Source organism: Balaenoptera ricei, chromosome 13 (assembly GCF_028023285.1).
Source record: "Balaenoptera ricei isolate mBalRic1 chromosome 13, mBalRic1.hap2, whole genome shotgun sequence".
Classification (NCBI taxonomy): Eukaryota; Metazoa; Chordata; class Mammalia; order Artiodactyla; family Balaenopteridae; genus Balaenoptera; species Balaenoptera ricei.
In genome coordinates, this window is record NC_082651.1 from 84,454,044 (window position 1) to 84,475,377 (window position 21,334).

A 21,334-nucleotide genomic window follows, 5' to 3' on the forward strand; every position below is an offset into this window, starting at 1 on the left:
CTGAAGCTAACATATATTTTAAAATAAAAGTAATTTAAGAAAGGTTTGTCCTGTATCCTTAAGGACAAATAAAATATTTAGAGTGTAAGCATTTAGTTGTATAATGCTATGAATGCGTAGCAGGCTTACAGCAGTGTCTCGTTTATGTGAATCAATTAGCTCATCCGTCACTGATCATTTTGTGGTCCCATTTTTGAATTCATGGATATTATGCTGTCCTTACCCCCTGAGGAATAAGGTGAGGTAATTTGTCAAGCAGCTGTTATGGAGATGTTAAAAGGCAAGGAATCAATAATCTAATGTAGAAATGAACATGCGGTAGCTTTTCAATTGCTAGAAGAATGAAAGATATTAGAGCTCTTTCTGGAAGGATACTAATGAAACTTTGTTTCAAAGATCTTTTTAAAATGTATTGAAAGACCATGAACAACAGGCCAGTGGAAATTTACTTTGAAACATGTGTTTTTCAGTTTTAAGAAGGTTTGTGTTCTGACCCTAGTAGATGATGGAATGATCTAATTGCTTTCTCCGAGAAATTTACTAATCCCTATGTTGTGATTGGTCCTTTAGAAGAAGATAAGTTACAATTCTGAATTTAAGTTGATGTATATTTATGAAGCCGGCTGTGTATTTCCTTGTTGTATATTTCTGAAATGGGTTGATTTGAGTTTGGTAAGCTCTTCCTTTCAAGTTTGTTTTATGTTACAAGAATTTAGCCCTCCTGGTTCACCCTTTCTGGTGTACTTAAAGGCACCCTCTGGGTCTGTGGTGTCTTAGAAATTTGCTGTCATCTGCAAAGACTTACTTGGTGGAAAATGGGGTTGCTCATGCCGTTGCTTTAGGAGACTTATTTTTGTAGGAAGAAATGTATTCCTCTTGATACGATATAAATTGAAGAGGTTCCCCTTTTTCAATTTTTGTGTGATATTCTTCACTTTACAGTTGATGCTGATTTCCACAGCCCCCCTCGGCCCTGACTCTTTTTAGGCTATTTCACCCACTGTGTCTAGAGACATTTTATTTGCTCTAAAAAGCCTTAGGAGCACGATCTGTCATAGCTTTGCTTTTCCCCCAAAAGGGAAAATAGGGTGGGGAAATACACACATGATACATTCTGTAGGTTATTGGAATGATTTTTTTGCGCCTGTACTTCTTTAATGTCAAGTTGACTTGTGCTCTGTAGTTAGTTGTATAATAATTACTGCTATATATTGATACTTGGCGTTTTTGTTTAACATGTATAAAACTTAACCTCTTTTAGGTTAATCTAAACGTCAGTAATTAGCATTTATTTGCCACACCTAAGAGTCACTCTCAGCAAACTAATACTGTAGCCACAGAATTGGAAAGCAGTCTGAAAATATTTCAACTCTTTTCCTACCTCTTTTAGGCCTGTTTGTTGGTACTTTTGGCTTGTCACTAGCTTTTTGTGTTTTTTGAGATTTTTGAATCCACATCTTAGTTGAGAGAATCAAAATACATATTTTAAGTAACTTTATAGGTAAATTTGTTGGATTTTTTTTTTTTTAATTTTATTTATTTATTTATTTTTGGCTGTGTTGGGTCTTCGTTTCTGTGCGAGGGCTTTCTCTAGTGGCGGCGAGCGGGGACCACTCTTCATCGCGGTGCGCGGGCCTCTCACTGTCGCGGCCTCTCGTTGCGAAGCACGGCTCCAGACGCGCAGGCTCAGTAGTTTGTGGCTCTGCGGCATGTGGGATCTTCCCAGACCAGGGCTCGAACCCGTGTCCCCTGCATCGGCAGGCAGACTCTCAACCACTGCGCCACCAGGGAAGCCCAATTTGTTTGATTTTATTTTTAGAAAATAACCTCTCAATCTTTCTTTAATATGCTCTTTTATCATTCTGTACTTATTCTTTTCCAGCATTCATTCGTTTGCCAATGTAACAGAAGCAGAGTGGTGGAAATTGAGGGTTAAACATGGAAAAGAAGTCTGAGAGGGAAATGTAACCATGTATATAACTCTCAGATGAGTAGGGAAAAATACAAGTTCCTCAGAGTAGAGCAAGTTTTTCCTTATATCAAATTCATATATGGGGCTTCCCTGGTGGCACAGTGGTTAAGAATCTGCCTGCCAATGCAGGGGACACGGTTTCGAGCCCTGGTCCAGGAAGATCCCACATGCCGCGAAGCATCTAAGCCCGTGAGCCACAACAACTGAAGCCCGCGCGCCTAGAGCCCGTGCTCCACAAGACAAGCCATCGCAGTGAGAAGCCCGCGCACCGCAGCGAAGAGTAGCCTCCGCTCGCCCCACTAGAGAAAGCTTGCGTGCAGCAACGAAGACCCAACGCGGCCAAAAATAAAATAAATTTATAAAAAAAAAAAATCTTACCTTCAAAAAAAAAAAATTCATATGGAGCACCGTATAGGTGATATTGAGTAATGTGGTAAAACAATTTCCCTGTCACAATTTTGAACCAAAGCAGCTATAGAGTTCATAGGATTATCTCCGGTATCCAACTGAAAATGCAACTTTAAAAAATTCATAGCTGATTCACTTTGTTATACAGCAGAAACTAACACAACACTGTAAAGTAATTATACTCCAATAAAAATGTTAAAAAAAGATAAAATAAAAAAAAATTAAAATGTCAAAAAAAAAAAGGAAATGTGAAAAAAAAAATTCAGTTTTTGGCCATTTCTGTAGTCCAGATATACAAACTTGCAGTTTTTTAGGTCAAGGATGAAATTTACACTTGTAGAAGTGAATGCATATTAATTCCTTAAATCATTTTCCCTGGCAAATAATCTTTTTAACCCTCCTTGGATACATCCTTGATTGCATGTCTTCTAACTACCTAATTATAGATAAACCTGTAACCTCTGAAAGCTAGGTGGACAGGTGGTAGGATTAACACTTGGTATGAGAACTAAGGAGCCCAACCAGTGTCTGCACCTGAATGGGGAGTGATCCTGTCTCTTTAAGGTTCCACTTCAGAAAAGTGCTGCATTACTTTGAATTATGTATTTGGTATTTCTTCTTGGACATACATAATGAAGTTTAATTTCTTGATATTTGGATTTTTGATCTTGTACTAGGAATATTTTATATTTCTGTTATGTCTCTGTGCTGGGGGAGGATTTTGTGAAAAATGAGTAAAAAGCAGATGGAATTTTGGATAAAAAGTTCTATGGAAGTACAGAGTTAGGGGGAAAAAACCATATGTAAAATGTGTTAACTTTATTTAAGTATGAGCTAGACAGTTTTTAGAGAGGTAAGTATTGTGTGTGGCTTATATCAAACGATAGAAAAGTTATCTGTTAAAATTAATACGCTGTGATTTGTATTAGCTTTTAGATACTTTGAGTATATGCTGTAAGATTCTGAACTTCAGATGCTTTTGAACTGTATTTTGGTATAAGATTTTTTTTTTCATTTTTAGATTGTTACTGTAGTTTTATCTGGAGGTAGAATATATACCTTAGGTTAAAGTCTTTCTCTCCTAGACTCTTCTATTAGAGTAGGCTGTAAGCTCCCTGGGACGAGGCACTATATCTTATTTTCTTCCCGACTGCTGCATTCCCAGGGCCTAGTGCATCATCTGGCATATAGAAGATGCTTAATAAATATTGATACTTGTTAAATGAATGAATAGCATATTAAGGAGCCGATGTAGTATGTGAAAATTGTGTTGATTGGACTCTGAGAATAGAGGGTAAATAAACCATAGCCCCTACCTTCAGAGCTCTAAGTATGCACACGTTATACACATGAGAAATTATTAACAGGATAAATCAGTTCAAGATAGGGGCCAGATGACATGGATACTCAGTGCGATAAGAGTTCTAATCCTTTACTCACTTTTTTTTTTTTTAAATTAATTAACTAATTAATTTATTTTTGGCTGTGTTGGGTCTTCGTTTCTGTGTGAGGGCTTTCTCTAGTTGCGGCGAGTGGGGGCCACTCTTCATTGCGGTGCGCGGGCCTCTCACTATCGTGGCCTCTCTTGTTGCGGAGCACAAGCTCCAGACGCGCAGGCTCAGTAGTTGTGGCTCACGGGCCTAGTTGCTCCGCGGCACGTGGGATCTTCCCAGACCAGGGCTCGAACCCATGTCCCCTGCATTGGCAGGCAGATTCTCAACCACTGCACCACCAGGGAAGCCCTACTCACTGTTTTGAGTGGAATTCTTTGATGTACTTTAAGGATAGGGATTGTCATGTTTACAGCTATATCCTAAGTTTCTGCAACAGTGCCTTCCAGACATAGTGCCCAATAAATAGTCCCCCCCAACGCCTGTGCCACTCGGCTTGTGGGATCTTAGTTGCCCGACCAGGGATTGAAGCTGGCCCACTGTAGTGAAAGCGCCAAGTCCTAACCACTGGACCACCAGGGATTCCCAATAAATAGTTTTTGAGTGAATGAATGGAAAGTAGCCTCATTTGAAATTATTTTCATATTGGCAGTCTTCACTTTTGCTATATTTACATGTTGCAACTTGCCCAACAATTTGGCCCATTTGGTGGTAGCCTAATAAGGAGGAGAGGCGTAAACTAAGGTTTATTTAGCATCTCGTACCAGGTGTTTAATGCTGTCTCATTTAATCCCTGCAACAACCCCATGAGGCAGGTGATGGTATCCCCATTTTACAGCTGAGGAAATTGAATTGCTGAAGAGGTTAAGTGGCCTGTAGAAGGCCAAATAGGCATAAGTAGTAGGGTAATATTTAAATCTAGTTCTGTCTTTTCCATGTGTTTATCTTATTGTCTCATCTGTATTTATCACTACTCTTTGACACTGTTCATTCAGTTTTTCAAAAATATCTGAAAAAGTGAAGAAGGATGCCATTGTACAGTCAGAAAATACTGTACGCACTGTGTATAGACAGATTTTTACTAGAATATCTGGAGTTGTGGTGTCTAGTCTTGAGACTGGAAGTATGAACAGTAGTAGCCTATAGGGATATGAAATATAGGACAGTGATTTTTCAGTAATTGCTTGCTGCCTGATTTCAGGGGGTGCGTGTAGGGAGAGGAGCAGGCATATCACGTAGAGACCACTCTTTGGCAATATTTTTGCTTCCCAGTATTTTAAAGATGGCTTGGGAAAAAAATCCCTATAAAAAAACTAAGTCTGAGGCCTTGTGATCTCCAGTGTACTTGTGCTGCCATCTTTCCCTCTACTTGGTGATACTGATTTATCAGTGTGTACATTTATTTTATGGTCTAGGAATCTGTTTATCTCTGGGGTAGATAAGTGTTTTCCATTTGTAAAAAATGTTTCATACTTTAAACCTGTTGAAAAGACATTATACGGTATATTTATATATGATGATACATACTATTGATTAAACATGTTTAGCGTTATTAGTTTCTATCTGTATTCTAGGACCCAAATTGGGATCTCTGAAACAGTGGTGCTTCAGATACCCTTAGAATGAAATGTTCTCTAATCTTGCCAGGTAGGAACTTGGAAGTCGTTAAGTTTAACTTTTGGTAGTGAGACTTGCTTATTCCTTTGTTCTTTCATTCAATCAATAAATATTTATCAACCAGCTACTACGTTAAAGTGTTAAGTGCCATGTGGACAAACATTTTGTCTCTTTGGTTCATTGTTATAGAGCTGCCATGTTGCAAAAGTCAAGGAGGCACCATTCACACTATAGTCTGTGTTACTGGCTCCCCCTGGAATTGTGCAGTGCACTCCTTGTATGTTACATACTGCAATTCAGTACCCAGAAGTGGAATAGAGTATACGTGTACTTAAATATTATCTCTAGATTTGTTGTTCTGGTCTCCATTTTTGGAGTAGTGCATAGGAGTTCCTATATCCCTACACCCCTGCCAGTATTTGTCAATATCTAGCTTTTTAATTGCTTTTCTTTGATTATCAATGAGAATGGGCAACTCTTTATGTCCTAGTAGTTTTTTTTTTTAATTTATTTTATTTTGGCTGTGTTGGGTCTTAGTTGCGGCCGGCAGGCTCCTTAGTTGCAGCATGTGGGCTCCTTAGTTGCGGCCGGCGGGCTCCTTAGTTGTGGCATGCGAACTCTTAGTTGCAGCATGCATGTGGGATCTAGTTCCCTGACCAGGGATCGAACCCGAGTCCCATGCATTGGAAGGCGGATTCTTAACCATTGTGCCACCAGGGAAATCCCTGTCTATAGTAATTTTTAAAAAAACTTCTTCATCTTTAAAATGCTTGTTAATATTTTTGTTTTCTGCTGGAGTTGCTATCTTTGTCATGTTTTCCAAGAGTATTATAGATCAGTGGCTTTTAACCTTTTTTGTCCCATAGTAAGGGATACTTTTTACGTTGTGATGCTGTACACACATGCAGTTTTACTTTTCCTGTTTAGGTCTTTGATTTATTTTATTCATTCTACTAGACAACCTATCCTTTGTAGCGCCACTTTATAATGTACCTAGTTCCCATATATATTCTGCTTTGATCTCTCTATTCTTTTTTGTTGGTTTATTTATTCTTACGGCAGTATCATACTGTTTCTGTGACTGTGGTTTTGAGGTATGTCTTAATATCCTAAAAGGCAAGTTCTTCCTCTTTGTTATTTTTCAAAGTTGACTTAGATAGTCAAAGATTTTGGTATATATTTCCAGTTAAGATTATGGACTTCCTTTAAAGATCCAACTAGAATTTTGACTTTTTAAAAAAAATATTTACTTATTTTATTTATTTTCCTCCCTCCCTCCCTCCCTTCCTTCGTCCTTCCTTTCTTTCTTTCTTTGTTTCTTCTCTCGCTCACTCCCTCCCTCCTTCCTTCCTTCCTTCCTTCCTTCCTTCCTCCGGTCTTAGTCGCGGCACGCGGGCTCTTTGTTATAGCGTGCGGGCTTCTCCCTAGTTGTTGTGTGTGAGCTTCCCTCTAGTTGTGGTGCGTGGGCTCCAGGGTGCATGGGCTCTGTAGTTTGCGGCACGCAGGCTCTCTCAGTGAGGCGCGGGAGCTCAGTAGTTGTGGTGCGTGGGCTTAGCTGCCCTGCAGCATGTGGGATCTTAGTTCCCTGACCAGGGATCGAACCTGCGTCCCCTGCATTGGAAGGCGGATTCTTTACCACTGGACCATTGGGGAAGTCCCATAGAATTTTGATTTAGAAATTTTAAAAATTTAATTTAATTTTTTATTTTGTTTATTTATTTTGGCCGCTCTGTGTGGCTTGTGGGATCTTTGTTCTCCCACTAGGGATTGAACCCGGGCCCTCGGCAGTGAAAATATGGAGTCCTAACCCCTGAAGCACCAGGGAATTCCCCCAACTAGAATTTTGATTGGGAATGTTTTTGAATTCCTAGATTAATTTACAGAGAATCGACACTTTCATATTAAGTTGTCCATGAGCAAGGAACAGCTCTCACATAGCATAGTTTGCATATTTTTCTTGTGGAATTTGATGCTTTTTTTGGTGACCTAATATATTGTCAGTTTCAGTAAACATTCTTTGTGTGCTTGGCAAAAATGTATATATTCTATTAGATGTAGAAAAATGTAAATATGTATATATAAGTATACATATATGATGGAAAACATTGAGATGGAAAAATATTACAGTGTGAATTTATTGATTGTTCAGATACTCAAATATCCAATTTTGTCCCTTATTAAGATTCTATCTAGGGAGTTCCCCTGGTGTCCTAGTGGTTAGGACTCTGGGCTTTCACTGCCATGGCCTGGGTTCATTCCCTAGTCGGGGAACTGAAATCCTGCAAGCTGTGGGGTGTGGCTGGAAAAAAAAAAAAAGATTCTACCTAATTTTTTTTATTGTTCAGATTCTTCTGGTATACATATACATATATTTTTTTTTACATAAACTTTTAATTTTAGAATAGTTTGTAATTTTCTTCCTTTTTAAAAAAGATTTATTATTTATTTATTTTTGGCTGTGTCAGGTCTTAGTTGTGGCACGTGGGATCTTCGTTGAGGCATGCAGGATCTTTTGTTTTGGCTCGCAGGCTTCTCTCTAGTTGGGGCTTGCGGGTTTTCTCTTCTCTAGTCGTGGCATGCAGACTGGGCGGGTGGGCTCTGTAGTTTGCGGCACGCAGGCTCTGTAGTTGAGGCGCGCGAGCTCAGTGGTTGTGGCGCGCAGGCTTAGTTGCCCCATGGCATGTGGGATCTTAGTTCCCTGACCAAGGATTGAACCCGTGTCCTCTACATTGCAAGGTGGATTCTTTACCACTGGACCACCAGGGAAGTCCCTCTAATTTTCTTCTTGCTTTATTTTTTGATCTATTGTTTATCTAAAAGTATATTGTTTATTTTTCCAAATTGTTGGGGGTTTATTTTCTAATTACCTTTTTGGTATTTACTTCCAGTTTAATACTCCTGTGCTCAGAGAACATATTCCATATGATTTATTTTATTTTTTAAAAATTTGTATTGGAGTATAATTAATTTACAGTGTTGTGTTTTCCATATGATTTTGATCTTTTGAAATTGTTCTGACTTATTTTTGTCACCCTGTTTATGGTTAGTTTTGGTAATTGTTCTACATACACTTGAAAAGAATGTGAATTCTGCCATCGGCGGTACAGTGTTATAGATATGTCCACTAGACCATGTTTGTGCATCTTCTGGTTTTAAAGTTAAGTATTTGCCTTTTTGTGTGTGTGTGTGATTGCTCTTAAGACCTAAATGTCTGTTTATTAACTCTTTTCTTTTCTTAAAAAAATTATATTTCCTCTAACCACATACTTTTTAACATACTCTTGTAATGTTCCACCTCCCTTCTTGTCCTATATTGTTTAGAATTTTTGTTCTGACTTTTTTATGGGTATAAGTACTTTGTCTTTTTCTTTTTGTTGGAGTTTTTTCCAACAACAATAAATTTCACTAAGGTACCAGTTTATCTTACTTTTTATGTCTTGCATTATTATTCTGTATTTATTTCTCTTCTTTGTGAATGCTCCCTCCAAGAATATTTTCAGTCTGGGACTTTCTGTGACAAACTTTCTGAGGCATTACATGCCTGAGAATATTTTCATTATGTTCTTTAATTTAATTTAAATGAATTTAATTTAATTCATTTAATTTAAATGAAAACTTGGCTTGATACAAAATTCTAGGTCCAGTACTTTATAAGAATATTACTTTATTGTCATCTTGTATCCAGTGTTACTCTTGAAGTTTGATGTTTGTCGGATTCTTTTGTAGGTATTCTTTCTCTTTTGAAACTTCGTAGAATTTTTTGGTCTTTTTTTCCATAAATTTTACTGTATTTTAGGCGTGGGTTTTTCCATCACTCTCTTGTTTGGCAATCTTAGATCTTTTAGTCGGCGGTTTTTCATCTATTTGATTGTGGTAAATTTATTTCTTAATGGTAATCTAAAATTATTATTACTTCTTCAACTATTCTCTCTCTTTTTCATTCCTTCTGGAACTCATTTTATTCAGATGTTGGCACCTAGAAAAATTTTGTCTCTAAACCGATAATAAAGCAAACCTTTTAAAGCACTTTTGATGGCATGCTGGAGAACTTTACTGACAGTTATTTGAGTAAACAAGACTTGGTGCTTCTTGTTGCAGACCTCTGTTGACTATTTGGTACCCGTGTGTCAAGTGGCCCACTTGTCAGGGGATAAAGCCTTGAGGTTGCTTGATGAAAGTTCATTTGCTTTACAACTTGCATCCTTTATCTAAAACATACTTCAGTGCTCACACTTAAGGTGAGTGTTCCAGTTGTGTACTTGATTGTGCAAGTTAAGGGAATCTACTTTTAAAAAACAAAACTAAGCCCTGGTGCGGAGCTATACCTCCTTAATCAATGACACATTATAATAATTTAAAATGTGTATATAGAGACAGTAGGAGAAACTTCTTTGAGAGATGTGTGCAAACAGGAGAGAAACTAGTGCGGGGTGGTTTCTATGTTAAAATTTTGAAAGTATTTTAAATTAATTTAAAATTTTAATTTAGTTTTCATTTTTTCGTTATTACTCTACTATTTAAGTCTCCAAGTTTATTAGATGGGAAAATTGAGGAGAAATGCTAGTTGCCCAAGACCATATGATTTTAAAGGCAACAGTTCAACTGGAAATGGAAGTGTCTTTCTTTAATTCTTTAATATCTGTTGAGTGACTCGATGTTCCAGACACTGAAGATAAAGGAGTACACAAGACTCTTAACCTCAGCTCTTTGGCAAAATATTTTTATTTAAAAATTATGAAATCAGTATTTCAAATAATATGGAAGTGCACAGAAAAAAAAAGGACTTTCCCCATCTCCCCTAATTCCTCTAGCTCATTCTTCCTAGGGATAATCACTGTTAAAGCTGGTGTACGTCTTTCCAGACCATTGCACATGTATGTATGGGTTATTTATATGTGTATGTGTGTGTATGCATATATATATAATAATAATAATTTTTTAAATTAATTAATTAATTTATTTATTTTTGGCTGTGTTGGGTCTTTGTTTCTGTGCGAGGGCTTTCTGTCTAGTTGCGGCAAATGGGGGCCACTCTTAATCGCGATGCGCGGGCCTCTCACTATCGCGGCCTCTCTTGTTGTGGAGCACAGGCTTCAGACATGCAGACTCACTAGTTGTGCCTCACGGGCCTAGTTGCTCCGCGGCACGTGGGATCTTCCCAGACCAGGGCTCAAACCCGTGTCCCCTGCATTGGCAGGCAGATTCTCAACCACTGCGCCACCAGGGAAGCCCCTATTATCTTTTTTGACTGCACCACTCAACTTTCAGGATCTTAGTTCCCCGACCAGGGATCGAACCCTTGGCCCCTGCAGTGGAAGCATGGAGCCCTAACCACTGGACTGCCAGGGAATTCCCTATATGTTTATACTTTTAACAGAAATAGAATCATACCTTATATACTATTTATGATAGTTAATTTTTCTACTTAACTATGTATCATGTACATTCTTTCATATCTGTCCTTCTTGCTGGCTTTTTAACATTTTGTTGTATCATTACACCATCACTTTAACTTTTCCCTATTGGTACACAGTTACGTTGTCTCCATGTTTTTAATATTATAGCGTCACATAAAATGACCTTTCTCTTTTAGGCAAAGTGGAAATAAATACTGAGTCAAAGGTATACTGTACTTTAAATTTTTATAGGTTTTGCCAAATTGTTCTATAAATAGGCTAAATCAATATGCACCCCACTCCCCAATACTCTCAGCACTGTTAAGTTTTTTTTTTTTTTTTTAGCACTGTTAAGTTTTTATATACCTTTTACTGGCCGATTTAAGGAGTTAAGATTTAAGTTTCTTGAAGGGCAGAGTGTTTAATCATCAAGTATGTTTAGTATCTAACACAGTAACAGGTGTTAATAAATTTTGTTTGTGGAAGGAATGGATCCCTGAAGATAATTAATAAGCTTATGAAATTATGTTAATACTACAAAGCCAAACAAGTATCCTTACTTGAGACTTTATCCACTGTCAGGCTTCAGGTGTAATATTTGTTACTTATACTTCTTCACCTGGTTCTAACAATCTTATGAGGTAAATAGTAGTTTTTGAATTACAATGGTAGTGCTGCAATATAAGACTGGTTCTGTCTAACTTTTAAGTCTGTGGCATTTTTCAGTATGCCCATTGTCTCTTTGGCATTAAAAAAAATTTTTTTTTATTATTTATTTTTGGCTGCTTTGGGTCTTCGTTGCTGCACGCGGGCTTTCTCTAGTTGCGGCGAGTGGGGGCTACTCTTTGTTGTGGTGCACGGGCTTCTCATTGCTGTGACTTCTCTTGTTGTGGAGCACGGGCTCTAGGGCGCACGGGCTTCATTAGTTGCGGCACGTGAGCTCAGTAGTTGTGGTGCACGGGCCTAGCTGCTCCGTGGCATGTGGGATCTTCCCTGACCAGGGCTCGAACCCATGTCCCTTGCATTGCCAGGAGGATTCTTAACCACTGCGCCACGGGGAAGTCCCTCTTTGTCATTTTAAGTAATATAATATTTTCAGGTGAAAGAACTATCTTCCAGGAAGAAAAATGCAGTTTAAACTACAATAGGCTATTTTTATCTTTTTACAACTCCTCAGCTCACTTCTATATATTTTTTTCCCTTTCTGTATTCTTTCATGATGATTGTTTAGAAATATTAAACTAGTAAGCCATTGCTCTTGGGATATTTGAGGAAATTTTAGGACATTTTGTGTGCCTGAAGTTTTAGGACTTTGTAGAATAGTACTGGCTCTAAGAAAATAAACAGCAGTGTGAGTTTTGTTTCCTGAAGTCATGGTAACTGCTGCCTCTGTGAATTCTTTTTACAAATGAAAGAAAAAGAAATTGAACTTCTAAGCTCTCTCATGAAAACAGGAGTACCTATTTTTAAGAAAGGTAGAAAAAAGTCTGTCTTATAAAGGAAATTGGAAAATATTGATTGCACCCATATACTTTGTGATCTAACCTGTTGGCAGTTCCTATTCTGTTTTTTCTTGTCTCTTGAGGATCTTTTTCTCATCAGTTATCTTGCTCTTTTTTTTTTTCCGGCCTTGCTGTGTAGCTTGTAGGATCTTAGTTCCCCAACCAGGGATCGAACCCGGCATTGAGAGCGCCAAGTTCTAACCCATGGACCGCCAGGGAATTACCCTCTTTAAAATTTTATTGTATTTTATTCTCTTCTGTGGTTCCTTTTCTTCTGTTTACAAGAATACAGGTCTTCTTTTTAAAAAAGAAAATCCTTCACTGCCCTCTTTGACTTTGTAACCTCTTTAAGCCTATTATCTTATTCTTCTTAATTCTGACACATAAGAGTAGCTCTGTAGTTTATCAGCTGTACATTCTTACCGCTCACTGGGTTCTTCACTTAGTGATTTCCACCTCAGCATTTTGCAGAAATTGCCCTATCAGAAGTTACAGTGTTGGGCTTCACTGGTGGCGCAGTGGTTGAGAGTCTGCCTGCCAATGTAAGGGACACGGGTTCGAGCCCTGGTCTGGGAAGATCCCACGTGCCGCGGAGCAGCTGGGCCCGTGAGCCACAATTACTGAGCCTGCGCGTCTGAAGCCTGTGCTCCACAACAAGAGAGGCCGCGATAGTGAGAGGCCCGCGCACCGCGATTAAGAGTGGTCCCCGCTTGCCGCAACTAGAGAAAGCCCTCGCACAGAAACGAAGACCCAACACAGCCGTAAATAAATAAATAAACACTTAAAAAAAAAAAGTTAAAGTCTATTAATTAAAAAAAAAAAGAAGTTACAGTGACCTCCTAATTACCAATCCACATGTTTATCAGCTTTCATCCTGTTTAGTCTTTTTGTTTTTTTAATTTAATTAATTAATTTAATTTATTCACTTTTGGCTGTGTTGGATCTTCCGGGCTTTCTGTAGTTGCTGTGAGCGGGGTCTACTCTTCCTTGCGGTGTGCGGGTTTCTCATTGCGGTGGCTTCTCTTGTTGCACAGCACAGGCTCTAGGGCTCATGGGCTTCAGTAGTTGCAGCACGTGGGCTCAGTAGTTGTGGCACACAGGCCTAGCTGCTCCGTGGAATGTGGGGTCTTCCCGGACCAGGGCTCGAACCTGTGTCCCTTGCATTGGCAGGCGGATTCTTAACCACTGCACCACCAGGGAAGCCCCATTGTTTAGTCTTTTTGGAACCAACTTCCACTCCCCCTGTTTGAGTGAGACACTGTATTTTTCTTTAGTTTATATGAGATCCTTTCTGCTTATCCCTTTTTTTTTAAAAAAGATAATTAATTAATTAATTTAGTTTTGGCTGTGTTGGGTCTTCGTTTCTGTGCAAGGGCTTTCTCTAGTTGGGGCAAGTGGGGACCACTCTTCATCGCAGTGCGCGGGCCTCTCACTATCGCGGCCTCTCTTGTTGCGGAGCACAGGCTCCAGACGCGCAGGCTCAGTAGTTGTGGCTCACGGGCTTAGTTGCTCCGTGGCACGTGGAATCTTCCCAGACCAGGGCTCGAACCCGTGTCCCCTGCATTGGCAGGCAGATTCTCAACCACTGCGCCACCAGGGAAGCCTGCTTATCCCTTTAATGTAGGCATTTTTTAAAGGTTTTAACTTTTGCCCTCTTGTTTTTTATTCTATATATTATTACTTGTGACGCTTTTATTACAATTTCATATCTATCTCTAGTCCTCACATCACTCTATCGCAGAACTGCATTTCCGACAGTCTGATAGACATCTCCCTAGATTTCTGGCTAGAATTCTAAACCTTATTTTCAAAATTGGAATTCACTGTTACATTTCTCCCATCAACATATGCCTCCCGTCCCCTCACCTTCCTCCATAGCTCCTAAAACACAAAAACCACTTTTTACACCTGCCCAGTCTTTATTTTGAATACTGGTATTACTAATACTTTAGTTTTTCAGCTTTCTGTAATCAATTTCTTATTTTCTACTTTTACAATTCTATATGAGGCCATCATCAAGACTTGAATTAATCTATTGGTCTGCTAATTCACTTATTTCCTTGAACTTTTCATTTTTTAATGCTGTACTTGGGTACATTCTTTTTGTCTTTACATTAAAGTACAGGTTCTGGATTTCTGACAAATTGTGATCTGGTCAGGAAGCCTTCCCTGAAAACCAGGGCAGCGTAAATTCTTCTCTGTTTTATTATTTTCAACTTCTTTTACCTATTTTTACAAGATTTATGGTACAGTAGTGTTCAGTATTTGTGGTAGCTGATGAGTATGGTTTAAGAAACTCTTAAGACTCAAGGAGAAAATCATTTCTGTAAATTGGAAAAATTTTCTGCCTGATTTTAGAAGGTTAGAGTTTAAGAGAAAAAGTCAGTTAGGTGGGGATGACTTAACTTTTCATTGTACTTTTACTTTCTGTAGGATTTGACACTATTACTCTTATACTTCTCTTGGAAGTTATCTCATCCTTGAATCATGTTCCTCTGACCATTCTATGTGTTACATTACTGTTACAAAATAAAGTCCATGTGATTTATGATGTCTTCCTTCATCTCTGTTAGCAATTATCATTTTTTGCTTTCAGAGAATTGTGTATTTCTATTATAGTACTTACTATAATATGCCGTATATCATTACTGTGACTGTTTGTGAACTCAACAGATTGTGTATTGGGTTGTAAGTAGGTCTTAATCTTTTTTTACCATCCCCCCCCCCCAACCCCCATGTCTTATGTACCCAGTAGGTCCTCAACAAATGTTTGTTAAATGAAATTATTCCCTGAGTTTGAGATGCCTTTCCTGCTTGTGGATTGTAATCACTCTGACACATATTGCTAAATGACTGTGGGTAGGTTGCATAATCTCTCTTAAATATTTTTGTCCTGAAACTGGCAACGCCTTCCCTCAAAGGGTTAGGTTATAATTAACTAGTAAAATGCTTTGAAGAAGTTAAAGTTGAGCATTATGATCATCCTATTAAAGGTGAACTGTTAGTATCAGGTTTGTAGGTAAAAACTTTCCCGAAGCTTGAAGTTAATTAAATGGAGTTGAAGTAATTATTTTGTAGAATTTACATTTTGGTTATTTGCTTTATTTAAATCCCTATATTTCTTTGGAGGGAAGGAGTCTTTTGTAATGCTATTTATTCTGAGGTCTCTGGCACTGAGCCAAGTCACGATTGAAACCCTTTCATTGTAAGAGTGGTACAGTAGTGCAGTGCAGCAGTTAGGATGATGTGCGTCGTATTATACTTGAACTGTTTTATATGCCAGAGGTCCTCAGACTTTCGTGTACTAAGAATCATTCAGAGGCCCTCATTTAAAATATCCCACCTCCAGAGCTCTAGTTTAGCAGGTTATGTTTGTTTAATGAGAAGTCAGGTGCTTTATGATTCAGTTAGTATGTGGACAACACTTTGAGAGACACTCCTGAATGCAACTGTAAAAAGCCAGTAGAACATGAGAGAATGAGTAATAAATAAACACAAACTCATTTAAATGGATAGTCAAAGAGTTATATAATAACTCACATTATTTAAAAAATGGCTAGACTTCAAATATTTTACTATTTTGTCTTTAATTCAGTAGGTACATAGTACTTATTCTCAGAGTGTGTTTGTGAAACTTCAATACCTACAGATGCTCCATGAAAAAGGAGCTTGATCAAATAAGCTTGTGAAATGTTACATACTGTCTTCCATACTTAGAGCTATACTGCATATTAACTTTTTTTTTTTTTGGCGGCACCTCGCAGCATGTGGGATCTTAGTTCCCTGACCAGGGATTGAACCCAAGCCCCTTGCATTGGAAGCCTGGAGTCTTAACCACTGGACTGCCAGGGAAATCCCTGCATATTAACATATTAAAGACTATTACAAGTCCTGAAGCAAAAAACCTTGGACCTCATTGTTTCTCAAATTTATTTGTCCATGAGCCTTCCTTTGTTTCTCCTAATGATTTCTATTAATTTACAGAACAAACTTGGGAAAGTCTTGCCTTTTTTTTCTTGGTATTGTGTGGAATTAAAAAGAAGTAGAGTATTTTTTATAATTAAAGAACTTAAAATGTTGCTCGAATGTTAAGACTTGGATGTGACACTTTAAAGATGGTAAATACATAATGCTAAATTGAATATAATTAAGTGCCAAAATGTAGAGTTGCAGCTACAGAGGGAAAAAGGTCAATTTAGGTTAGATTCTTCAGGTAAGATTTTGAGGGACAGATGGGTCTTGAAGGATGTGTGGTGGGATTTGATTAGGAGTAATGCTGGCTTGGACTATCTAAATTGGTAAAGTAGTTTACAGGTATCAGTTTCTTTATTCACAAATATGTCTTAGCTTAGAACATATGACAGTGCTTCCTCAGTGACTTATTTGTTGAATATGTTATATAGTAATGCTTTTCAAACGAATGTGTAGAAGAATTATCTGGGGAATCTTGTCAAAAATGGTTTCTGATTGGATGGGTCAGGGGTGCAGCACATTTGAAGTGACAAATGTAGAGGCTGATCAAGTCTTGGATCAGTAGTTGAGTAAGATGACCTTTGAGGCACACTTTAACCTTGGTATTTTATAAATATTCTAGGGTGGAGTGTCTGAGGTAGTAGACAGAGAACAATATTAGGAATGGAAGGACCTAAATTCTAGGTTTTTTTTTTTTTCTCAAGTTCTGTCAGTCATTTGTTAGCCATATGACCTTGGGCTAGAGTTAGTTAACTTATGTCTGAGCTTCTCTGTTTACTCTGTTAAAGGGTGGGGTTGGAGAAGGCAAGGGCCTGAGGAAGTGAAATAATACAATTTTTAAAAACCCATTTCTGTGACCTCCCTGGTGGTCCAGTGGTTAAGAATCTGCCTTCCAATGCAGGGGACGCAGGTTCGATCCCTGGTCGGGGAACTAAGATCCCACATGCCATGGGGCAGCTAAGCCCGCGAGCTGCAACTACCGAGCCCACGTGCTCTGGAGCCCGCACCGCCACAACTAGAGAGAAGCCCGCATGCCTCAACGAAGAGCCCGTGCGCTGCAGTGAAGGATCCCGTGCACCGCAACTGAGACCCAACGTAGCCAAAAATAAATAAATAAATAAATAAAGTAAAAAAGAAAAAGAAACATCCATTTCTTAAGCACATTAAGCATGTTTACTGTTAAATACTATTACATGATTAAATTGCATCTTAAATGGTTTTTCCCACCTCTATGTGGGATGGTTTGGAAGTAGCTAGTTTTTCTGGGGAACTTAAACTAATAAGCGGAGGTGTATGTTACACAACTAACATGTTTATTATCCTTACTTATGGACAGTTTGATGTTTGAATTTCTGATTGTTTTTTCCTTTGTGCCTTTTAGTACGAATGTGGTCTTGTGGCTTTAAAACTAGTTCATGGTAAATTGTATTACAGCACAAAATAAAAAATTGGTCTTTTTGTGAAAAACATTTTAGTAAGTGGATATTAATTCTATAGGTTATACTTGGATCCTTTAAACATATATTGCAAGTAGTTCTCATGTTTGCCAGTGGCTACATTTTGACTATTTGTGTAATGTAGTTGTGTTGCTTTGGGAACATATGATACAGAAATGACATTTATGAAATGGATAGTTTTTATATTTTTTTCTTTTTTTTAATAAATTTATTTATTTTTGGCTGCATTGGGTATTTGTTGCTGCATGCGGGCTTTCTCTAGTTGCGGCGAGAGGGGGCTGCTCTTTGTTGCGGTGCGCAGGCTTCTTGTTGCGACGGCTTCTCTTGTTGTGCAGCCCGGGCTCTAGGCAAGCGGGCTTCAGTAGTTGTGGCGCGTGGGCTCAGTTGTGGCTCGTGGGCTCTAGAGCGCAGTCTCAGTAGTTGTGGCGCACGGGCTTAGTTGCTCCGCAGCATGTGGGATCTTCCCGGACCAGGGCTTGAACCTGTGTCCCCTGCATTGGCAGGTGGATTCTTAACCACTACGCCACCAGGGAAGTCCCTATATATTTTTCTTAAAAGAAACTTGTAGCATAAAGGGAAATAACTCAAAAATGTTTAAATGGTAGTATACTGAAAATGATCATACATGCTTTTGAAATACTGATCTATAATCTTAAGTGATAAAGTATTAGCATATGAATTAAATCTTCTCTAAAGAAAAGGTAACCCTTTCCTCCACTCTCTTCCCCACCTGTCCAGCATCCAAGGAATTGGGTGGCGAAGAGGAAAGCTGCTCCTCAGAGACAGTGACTCCCCTAGTTTGAAGACATGAAGCTAGGGAGGGATTAGCGGAAGTGTGATGGATGGAGGTCTCGGGTTGAGAGATTGGTTACATTAAACAAATTAATTAATTGAAAGAACAAATGAATAAATGTATTTGAAGATAATGGAAGCTGTGTTTCTCATTGGAAAGGACTTACAAACATAAAAAGGGAGAGTCTAGAAAGAAACTTAAGGTATGGAATTAGTTGAAAGCATTGGTGTACACACATTTTTTAAATTATTGTTTATGCACAGATAAAGAAATAGGTATAGATGTCTGTATTTCTATGTATCTATATAAATTAATATATTTCCTAGCTTTCTCTGCTGAGAGGACTCAGTAGTAGTGAAACCCCAGTAACATTGAGCACACCTAAGTGCCCAGATCTTGATTTCTGAATACTATCCTTGACTAAAAGGAACCTGAGCTTAATTTCTAGGGTCAGGAAGGGAGAGTACAAGATGAGCCTACAGATTTCTTTTCTGCCAGAAAGTAAGGACGTACTCACAATGATGGGGACATGTCAAAAGAATATTGGAACCACTTTGAAAGGGCTCCTGATGACCAAATCTTGTATAATTTGAGCAAAGAAATAGAGTAATGGATTAAAACCCACAGAATAAAGTAAGAATCCATGAATCCATACTGATATAAATAAATGAGTGAATGAATTGAGTAAGGAGGGTTGGGGAGGGAAAATTCTTTTTATTTAGTTTTTGGTTGCGTCGGGTTTTAGTTGTGGCACTCAGGATCTTTTGTTGCGGTGTACAGGCTTCTCTCTAGTTGTGGCGCGCGGGCTCATTAGTTGCGGTGTGTGGGCTTCAGAGTGCGAGGGCTTAGTTGCCCCGTGGCCTGTGGGATCCTAGTTCCCTGACCAGGGATTGAACCGGTGTCCCCTGCATTGCAAGACAGATTCTTAACCACTGGACCACCAGGGAAATCCCAGGAAAATTCTTTAAAGTAGGATGCCAACTAAAACATATAGGAGTGATACGATTAGATAATTACCACCATGATGGTATTGGATAAAGGCAAGAGTAGTCAATGAATGCTGTGGCTAGTGGGTGGAGGTTTGATGAGGAACAGGATATTTGTGAATTATGAGAATGATTTCACATAAACTAATCAAATACAAAGGGAAAAATAGTGACTTTATGGTGGAGAAACCTGGCAGACACCAACTTGACTAGGTGATCAAGGTTATACCTAATGATGGGTAGGTATAGTATGCATAATATCATGTCTGTATATTCTTTCTATGAATGTTATGGCCTGAATTGGGTTACGAGGAACATCAGATAGACCCAGACTGATAGTCATCCTGGAAAATAAAAAGCCTATGTTCTTTACAGTCAAGGGCATGAAAATGGGGAAAGATTAAAGGATTGTTCCAGATAGAAGGAGACAAAGGAGATCTGATAAGTACATACAATATATGTTCCTGGGTAGGATCCTGAACCAGAAAGGAAAGAGAGACCTTGCTGGGACATTTGATAAAATTTGAATGTGTCCATGGACTGGCTCTGTGTTATATCAATGATGATTTCCTAATTGGGAGGGTTGAATAATGCTAGTATAGCAGAGTGTTCTTATTTTGGGAGTTACACACTGGAGTATTTAGGAGAGGAATGATGAATCATGTCATAAAAAGTTGTATCTACACATATTCTGTAGGCTTGAAACTATTTTAAAATAAAAACAAACTAAACATACTTTTCTGAGGATAAATTTATCCTTCTAACTTTTTTGTTTCTGTGTTTACAGATTATTACATTTTGCTACACTTGTAGAGAGATTCCTTCAGTAAATGTTTATTGGTTGAATAAGCACTGTACTTTATCCAAGAATTTAAGAATTCTGTGAATTTTAATAGGATAATAAATACATTTTAAACTTTGTCTTTCAGAAAGCTGAAGTTGATGGTAGTTTAAGTGATAGCCATGTGTCTCCTCCAGCTAAACGCACTTTGAAACAACCTGATTCTGTTTGCAAAGACAAATCAAAATCACGAAGTACTGGTCAGCGAGAGGAATGGAACATATCAACTGGACAGGCCAGGTGAGAATGGAGAACTCCTCCATTGTTTTTTCATGAATTATTTGATGTGATTCAGGGCTGATAATTGCTAATTTTCTTAAATTGTAAAGCCACCTGGCTAGAGATACTTATAAATTGTATTAAGCTTATTTTATAATTTCTGTATGTAATTTTATTTTCTATAAATATGCCAAAAATATATGTAGTATGTAATAGAAACTAATATTACTAAAACAATAAGAATTTTGATAGGTCTTGAATGTGCATACATGTTTATAGTCCTGAAAATTTAAATAAAAACATATGGTTAAAATTATATTTTTTACTTGAAAATAAGATAAAATCTCCCCTTCCTAAAATTATTAAGTATTCCACTTGAATTGGTATACTAAAATGTAATAAAATCTAAATTAATTTTTAAAGAAATCTTTTCATCTATCTGGTTGTTTTCAACTTAAATTTGCTTTGTGTCTGTTTCGATATGTATTAGAAAACAATTTTACTCACTTAACCAAAGTAAGTGGTACTAATTTAATGTAGATAGGATAGGTGTACACACACTCAGAAAAGATTGAAATTTTGAGCTTAGAGTCTTTAGCTTCTCTTTTTTCCAGTGTTTGATGTAGAAGTGCTAATGATGTGCCAACTGCAAACCAGAAGTAAAAGGGAATTCCTTTTTGACAGTATTTTGATTTTATGTGTGTAGGTAAATTCGGGATACTCTTAGGCTTTAATGAAAATAATCTTTGCAGTTATATAGATTTTAACAGGCATTGTACA

At 38.0% G+C, this 21,334-nt stretch overlaps 1 protein-coding gene across 2 annotated transcripts in view; it reads left to right on the forward strand.

Moving 5' to 3' along the window:
• ATAD2B (ATPase family AAA domain containing 2B) overlaps window positions 1-21,334 on the forward strand; it is a 155,932-nt gene that overhangs the window by 2,024 nt on the left and 132,574 nt on the right. For both annotated transcript variants that reach the window (XM_059893536.1, XM_059893537.1), the window contains exon 2: window positions 20,424-20,575. In XM_059893536.1, coding sequence (XP_059749519.1) covers window positions 20,424-20,575 — 152 coding nt within the window. The remainder of the gene's footprint in view (window positions 1-20,423; window positions 20,576-21,334) is intronic.